The 8,287-nt window shown below is 39.6% G+C and overlaps 1 protein-coding gene across 1 annotated transcript; it reads right to left on the minus strand.

Annotated features, from left to right (window-relative positions):
- Positions 1 to 63: 63 nt before the first annotated feature.
- On the minus strand, positions 64 to 4,962 carry LOC106011396 (mannan endo-1,4-beta-mannosidase). Its single transcript, XM_013080866.2, has 4 exons — positions 4,957 to 4,962; positions 2,999 to 3,038; positions 1,855 to 2,046; positions 64 to 191 (listed from the first exon to the last, which is right to left on the minus strand). The coding sequence occupies exons 1-4, from the start codon at positions 4,960 to 4,962 to the stop codon at positions 64 to 66; spliced, it is 366 nt and encodes a 121-aa protein (XP_012936320.2).
- Positions 4,963 to 8,287: the final 3,325 nt, after the last annotated feature.

Below are 8,287 nucleotides of genomic sequence, written 5' to 3' on the forward strand. Positions count from 1 at the left end.
CGGAGAAAAAAAGTAAGCCGGAAAAATCTTCATACAATTGTAATAAAATCGCTCAACTGTGACTTACTTCTGAGCTGTGTCCAGCAAGTCTTTGAAGTCGTCCAGCAGCGTCCCCCCGTTGTCAGGTGCTGTGACGTAACCGTTGTTGTCAAACTTGGGGGTTGTCTCCCCCTGAATGTGTATCCACAGTCCTGTTCAAAGTCAAAGCATTTGTGAGACAACGTGTTGGAATCATGCGGTACTTGTTATTATTAATTTTTTTTGGGGGGGGGAGGGGGTATATGGTACTGGTATCATCTAAAAGCTCGTTCATTTGGCTTGATTCTGATTAAGGAATTACCCATCTTTCCACAATAGAAGTTGATACGTTTGTGATAGAAAGAAGTGGGGGTCGCACTGTGTCAGAGGTCAAATTAGTGAGGAAATAATCGCCAGAGTTTGGTGACTTCCAAAGCATGCGAGTTCTTGGAAACTAAACAAGTTACATTTTTAAAAATCTTTCATCAACGTTTTTTCAATAAAATCCACACAGCGAAAAAATGTTGATTGAAATTGCCATATCTGCGGAAAAATGCCAGTTTCTTCGAATTCATTGTTTTGACGAGGGCTTAATTTCACCACGATGTTTAACATTTGGGCAGAAAAGAGTCTCAGTTCTTGACATGTACATGTCTTTCCTAATGGAAATAACCCCCGTACGAGCAGCTCCCGTTATCATGTGTTTATTAAGTGTTAAGTAATGATATGTGTTTCAGTCGAAAGTTCTCTCACGATCAATTGGTACGTATGTGGGAAAAATATTCATATTCAGTTGAACATGTTATGACAGCCACCTGCTGGTGAAACGGACACTTTCATCCCCCCCCTCCCCTGCGGTATCTTTTCGCGATAATTTCCATGTATAAAAAGATCATCCGCCCAACGCGGCCAAGGCGACCATATTATGTTATCAACCTACAACCAAAATTACTCGTCTAAAAACGGGCACGCATCGCCCGACACCAGCCTTTGTCATAAATTATGTTTTTTGACCCCTGACTTTGTTGACGAGTCGTCCCAATCCATCCACCTGTCATTACTGCTAGTCTCTCCAATGATCATGTTGCTTTTGCCGCTCCCAATGTTTACCCAAGTTGACCAATAAAATTTAATAGGCAACAATCACTTTTCAGCGGCTGGTGAGGGATAAGTGTGTGATCCGCAATTATAACCTATAAACCCCGCCCACAACTCGTACACAATGAATCGTAAGTGAAGTGAGAGTTCACTGTATAGCCCTTCCCAGTCCGTAAACCCAGTAGGCCTACATAGCAATGGACGTTAACACAAACTCGCGATAGAGGTGTCGCTGGTTCGCTGAGTGGTGGCGACCCACTTGTTTGTTTTACTGTGGTACTCGGCCTTCCGCATCGAACTCGAACAAATTTCGTTTTGTTTTAACCTTGCAGAAGCCATAATTAAAAACATAAAGCTGACAACAACAACGACAACAACAACAGCAACAACAAAAAACACATAAACCTTCCTCCCCCCCCCCCCCCATTCTTGTTCAAAAGAAAAACAAATTAATGAGCCTCAGGGCAGTCCTAAGCCTGCGACGACCTACAGTTGAGATTTCAGAAGCTTGTTGTTTGTTTTCTTCATTTTGATCAGTCCTGCGTATGACGGCCACCTGTCTTATATGGCCATTTTTCTCCTCGACAATGCGTGGCTGTCTTACTCAGGTTCGATTTTAATTATATTCTTTTCTGTGTATTTCTATATCTTGAATATTAATTTCTAAATTAAAATTTAGTTTTTTTTAAGGTAGATTTCTTAGTAAATTAAATGTACATGTAGTTCTGGTAAACTTACGCATACTGTTTCCCCCGGCTTGATGTAGAAGCCTGAGCTGTTCTTCGATCTTTGGTTTCGATCTTGCCCACTGTCCATTTCCAAAATCGCGCGCATAGTTGATCCAGGCAAGGTTCGCGCCAGACAAGAAGACATGGTGGTTGTTAAGTTTGAAGACGTTTCCAGAGACCGTTAATCTCTGTTGACTGGACGCTGGAAAAGTCAACGGGGAAATTGTTGTTGTTTTGTGTGTGTGTGTGGCTTAATTCAATAGATTTTTTTCGGTTCTGGTTTTTTGTTCGCTTGTGCGTTTGTTTTGTTTTAGTTTGATGTTTGTATTTGGTAGTGTGAGTGTGTGTGTGTGCGTGTGCAAAATGAGTTACTTCTCGGATTCAGGCCTTAAGGAAATAGATATATCACACTTATAGGTGAAGTTTTTACAATTTATAGGTATGAAATATAAGGAGTGTTATACTTAAAGAATATGGCATCTATAGAAAATTTACAAATTTGACCCTATAGTGTCAATTTTTGGTCAATATCTCCATATTGTGACTGCTTTTTTTGGGGGGGGGGGGGCTGATAATTATCCATTTAGTATTATCCTTTCTGTCTGGTAAAAGGACGTATCTAATATTCCTTCACACTCAAATATTTCTTGTCTTAATCTGATTACACGACAATTTATGTGGTACACTGTCAGACAACCTTGATGTAAAAAGCATTAACTCTTAAAGAACGTATCGAAAACAGAATGTTTTCCAATTAGCAGCTGGCCAAAGGTAAAGTTGCTGTACATTTATTTGAACCATTATACACATACCATAAAGGTGAAGTTGTATGAATCTACGAATCATGGCATACTTGTAGTTGCATGCCTTTTAAAGTTTGAGATAAAGAAAACGGAATCGAAAAATCTTGTTTTAATAATGAAGTTATGCCTCCAAACAGCACATCATCAAGCGTTGTCAAATGATCGGAGTGCAATGTCTTTTATGAATTAAGCCGAGAATATGATAATCTAGGGACACTGACACAGCAGTAAATCGAAAGTACCTACATGTATTTGTATTTTAATTTCAACCCGTAGATTAGGTAATATTTGATAGATAGATAGATAGATAGATAGATAGATAGATAGATAGATAGATAGATAGATACTCACCAACTGCAACCAAAGCTGCCAACAAGACCAGACAAGCATTCTGGAATTCAAAACATTTCGATGTTGAACTGTTTTTAAGTTTTGAGATTGGCATTTTCATACACTTGTGACATTGCACAGATTAAACCATTAGTTTTCTCTGCGATATACGTGTACGTTTATGTATAAACATATATATATATATATATATATATATATATATATATATATATATATATATATATATATATATATATATATATAAACAACCTTAGCTGTCTTATCTCTTTCAAAACCGGTTCTGGGATTGGTCCAATGTCTTTCCTTTATTTAAAGTTTCTAGTTTGGTTATCCCCTTTTCAACACACGTTTGCTGCTTGAGAGGCGGTTTCTCGTGTTTCACATCTTGGCAGCTGGGATAAGAGAACAAAGACGATAATTTTTGTGTGTTAAAACGAATAGAATTTACAGGCTGATGTCAACTGAAACTACTGGTTTCGAAGCAGATCATAATCATTAAACATTTTTTTTAAAAAACGTTCTTTTTATAGCAAACATTGCTTTAAGAAAAGCCAGAAAAATATCTAACCAGCTGATAACTAGCATGGTCAACAAGCAGACCATTTCATGGATCCTGGAGAGGAGGGGTCGAAGAGCGCAGGGGCGAAGGCTGATATTTTGTTTGACATGGTAATCAAAGTGAGACAAGGGACCAGATAGAGATGTCACACAAGAATCTTACTCGTGGCGGCAACGTGAAAACAACTCCTGAATTCATATTGTATGTTCAACAGCCAAAATAATCGGGAAAGTGTCTCATTAGATATTTATTCCAGCTAACAATACGTTCGGCTGTTTTTTTGTCTAGCTTTTCGCAGCCAGGAGCGGGTGTCATAATCGAGGTCACGATCTGATTATAGGACGGTAAAAAGTCGGGGGAAAAGAACAAGCACTAGCAGCGCAGTCATAGGGTTATTAGGAGTTAGTTCTCTTCACTTTTGTGAGGATGACTCGACCAGTGTTATATTTAGTCTATATAATCAGTGCTTGTGACTGCTTATGACAGTGGCCCGAAAGGGGTGAACAGGGTATTAATGTAGCAATGAAACAGTTTCGAGTGTTGTGGAACCTGTTCCCATCAACTCCTTAGGTAGACTCTTCTAACATCACTTTAAACTTACATAATCAAAGCTTGTGACTGCTTATGGAGCGGCCCGAAAAGGATGAATAGGGTATAAGTGGCAATGGAACAGTTTTGAATGCTAGGCATACTGTTCATTGGTGCTTGTGAACGTCTTTTAAGTTTTTACATGTAATTTATCAGGTCTACGTCTAAGGGGGAATTGGACTGCAACAGTGTTCCAAAATTCGGAAGGAAAGCAGTGATTATTTTTGTATAGACGCTTGGCTATGGCATTGTGCCGCCTGCAATGATGCTTATTCTCCAACCAAGTACATAATATGTAAGTAAGTACAGTGCTTTAGAGACATTTTGATGCTTGGGCATAGTATTGAAACGTTAGCTTCAGTGGCATAGTTGGTTTATTTTTCGGCAATAAATGGTCAATTTAATCATACATTTTAATTGCCTAATTTTAGTTTCCATTCAGAAATTTTGCCAGAAAAAAGCATTTAAAATGTTTGCACTTCTTTTTACAAATGCTCATACAAATGGCTATGCTTAAAAATTCTTAATTTTATTCTGTTCTACAAAGAAAGTAAGACAAAACAAAGAACAAAGTCTTTGGTTAACAATAACAATTGACAGTCTGAATTTTAGCAGGAAACGGAATAAATTAACAGACGTCATAAGCGACACTTAATAGATTAGAAACAAACATAGACACATGCCATAAGAGACTTTTCTTTTAAATACTCATTGTTATTTTTTACAGAAAAATAGGAAATCGCATTTCTTCAACTACGTTTTCGACGCACAGGAGAACAAAGACAAAATAAAGAGAGCATTGATTGCGTACCTTCATGGTGTGCAGTGTGGTACCAAATCGTGCAAGAGAAAAGTGCGGTGATTGTACCGAGAAGTGTCTCGGTCGTGCTGTATAAACCGGGGCTCTCATTCATTTTATACGTACCAGCTGACCTTACTATGTCCTTGGCATCCAAACTTGATGCCAAATATAGTAAGCTAAAATAAAGCAAAATACCGAGCTGGGAGTATCGTCCTTGGCATAACTGTTACTAATCTAGAAATGTGATACATGTGATAAGAGCATTAGACAATGTCAAAGCAGTACACGCACGTTTAAAAAAAAGTGAGAGGGGAAGTAAAAAAAAAAGTAATGCAAGTTGTTCGCTATTTTGCACAATTAAATGTAGATGCTCCTCTTGAATTTGAGGAATGATAGCTGCAACTGCTTTCTTTTGTCTTTAATTTATAAACGAACCATCATTGCTCTTCGACTCCCCTCGTATGTAGAGTAGCTTATTTTGAAATTACGACCCAGGCATTGACATCTGTGGTGCAGCGGTTAGGCACCTCACCGTGGCACGCAGAAAAGCAAGTTCAACCCCAGAGAGAAAAAAGTATTTATCAAGTATGTCGTCGGTTTTTGTACGGGAACGTCAGCTCTCTCTCTCTCTCTCAACGCTGGTTGGCCTGGACAAGCAAAGGTCAAAGACTGCCTCTTAAGTGACCAATAAAACTCCTCTGTCCTTACTCGTACAATTTACGACCACCTTACAGAAATGGCATTGTCTCTGGGAAATAGCGAGAAAAGAGGGAGCAAACTTTGGAGGCTCTCGTTGTCTAGAGGTTACTGTGTTCGCCTCTCAGTCAATAGGTCCCGGGTTCGAAACCTGACATCGAAGGAAAATAATTATTTTCTTCTCTAAAAATTGGTTGGCAATAAATCTACTTGAATACGTCTGCAGTCATATTCTGTACCCCTGGAGGTGTCATCTCTGACTTACAGTTTTTGATTAAAGAAAGGTAAGTGTTTTAATGCGCTCGCAACTGGTCATATGAGCCAGCGGGACTTATTTAACATTTTAAGTGGGTGGGAAATTTCGAAGTTTCTCCGGGTGGCAGCTGAAGCCTACTCTTATCGAGTTTGGACCGCCAAGGGATCTACAACTTGCACTCGGGACCTCAGAAATTTTTCGCCCTTGTCCGAGAAGGCTAGATGTAGATCTTTCCTACCATAAGATCAGGGGTGTGGCTGAAAGACAACAGTAAGAAGGAGCCAGGAGTAGCAGTAGAATATTTAAAGGCTCCAGAAAGAGCCGGGAGCCCGGAGGAGGGGCCAAAGGGGGCGGAGACGAAAGCAGACGATAGGACATTGATAGAGAGCAGAAAGGAGGTGAAAGGAGTCAATTTTAGAGCAGAAAAATCTCCGTTGCTATCCGGATTCGAACCTGGGACCTATTGAATAGGACGCGAACACCTTAACCAGTAAGCCACGAGAGCCCGCGCTCTGAGTTTGACTTGTAATTACCCTCCAGCGCTTTCGGCCGCCAGCTGCCGATCCACATTCTGTCATACCTAGGGCAGTCCATGTCTTACTCCTTAGTGTTGTCCATGTTACTCTTTGTCTGCTCCAGCTGGCTCACTTGACCCCCATCCTGCCCTCAAGCACCCTTTTCACAATGGTTCGATAGCGTTTTGTATGATGATCAACGTTTTATATTTTTCTACTTTTCATTTGGTTAAGCAGGGTTTTCTCTTGTGTGGAGAATCTGACACACCTCGCTCTTTTCCTCCCCAGCTCATTCTGGCCATTATTCGGTAGCATTACAGCTCAAATGCAGCTATTTTTTTTTCTTCTTTCTTTGTTAAAATCCAGGTCTCAGCGCCATATAGTTTTGGAAAATATGGGAAAGATGTAGCACTTCATCATGTTCTTTCTTAAAATGGTCATTGTAATTCCGATTGTACAGTACGTTTAGATGCATTGAAAGTCTTACAAGGGCTATAACATGAAAAGTGACACATGTAAAGTGGAGATGGGTTTAAATTTTTATGTAGGTGTTTTAAGACCCCATCGACACAATTTAGATAGTATTATATATAGGGTGCTAGCTTCCAATCCTGCCTGCCAGGGCCTACTCGGGCTGAAAGGAATACATCCCAGTCGAAAGACCGAGATATAATGTTCTCCCTACTCGGGAATCAAACACGGGTCCCCTGCGCGAAACATCTAACTGCTGCACCAAACACGTCAGTGGCAGAGATGATGACCTACTGAAAAAAAATTCAAAGGAGTGATAGAGACATTCTTTACATACACACACACACACACACACACACACACACACACACACACACACACACACACACACACACACACACGCACACGCACACACACAGACACACACACACATACATACACAAACACATATACACACACAAACACACACACTCTCTCTCTCTCTCTCTCTCTCTCTCTCTCTCTCTCTCTCTCGCTCGCTCTCTCTCTTTCTTTCTTTCAGCAGGATACCATCCCTGCTTTACGTCAATGTAATTGTTCATAGCAAGACTCATTCTAAGGGTACATGAGTATTAATTAGAGCATTGTGTAAGTCTGTTTCTTTTCTCCACCTTTGTATTAACATCTGGGCCCGGTTCTTCTCTTTTAAAATTCCCTGTTTTTTTTGTCCAACAGGTCATTAAACCAACACATAGACTATAAAATGCAGACCAAGAAATTTTAAAAAGCAAATCAAAAGCAAGAAAAAAGTAGGTCTTTCTGTCTGAGAATAAGAGTGGTCAAGTTTTGCAATGCGAAGTCCATAAATTGCTGAATTGTTTTGTTACTTTTTTCATTGCACGTTTGTTTTCAAGACCGAAACCCCAGTGCCTACAATGAAGGTATGCAATCACTTCTTTCGTTTTCAGAAGCAAAAATAAAAACAATGAATTAATTTTATTGATTAATGTTTAAAAAGATTTTTAAAATACCACCCTCCCCACAAAACTCAAAAGAATACAACAGGCCTGTCGTGCCATAACTATTAATTTACACCACAATCAAAAGAAGTGGGCATTTCTTTAGCTCATAATTCAGTATTATGATGGACCTCGGAATGGATAGCTGTGGTTCGAATCCCAGAAGGGTAATTAAATTGTTGAGTTTTCAAGGCTATCAAACCATTCGGCTCGTCCGTATCGGAGACGGACGTCATATTAGGAGATATCTCCTCTTAAATAACCTTATTATAAGTGTTCATAGGAATGTTGAATATACACATAACTTTACGAAAAAAGTGCACGTGGGTCAGGAAGTCACCGTGTCCTAAGGACCATCAAATGTTCTCTGAAAGTTCTATTTTATTTTTATCCGTCAAGGTCAG

Source organism: Aplysia californica, unplaced genomic scaffold (genome assembly GCF_000002075.1).
Source record: "Aplysia californica isolate F4 #8 unplaced genomic scaffold, AplCal3.0 scaffold00103, whole genome shotgun sequence".
NCBI classification, from domain to species: domain Eukaryota; kingdom Metazoa; phylum Mollusca; class Gastropoda; order Aplysiida; family Aplysiidae; genus Aplysia; species Aplysia californica.

Bases quoted from the DNA above. Each gene is read 5' to 3' on its own strand.
- LOC106011396 (XM_013080866.2), bottom strand. The intron at 2,047-2,998 runs GTGAGTATCTAT...TGACTTTTCCAG, and splicing joins GGCAGCTTTGGTTGCAGTTG to CGTCCAGTCAACAGAGATTA. The intron at 192-1,854 runs GTAAGTTTACCA...GACTTTGAACAG, and splicing joins AGCCGGGGGAAACAGTATGC to GACTGTGGATACACATTCAG.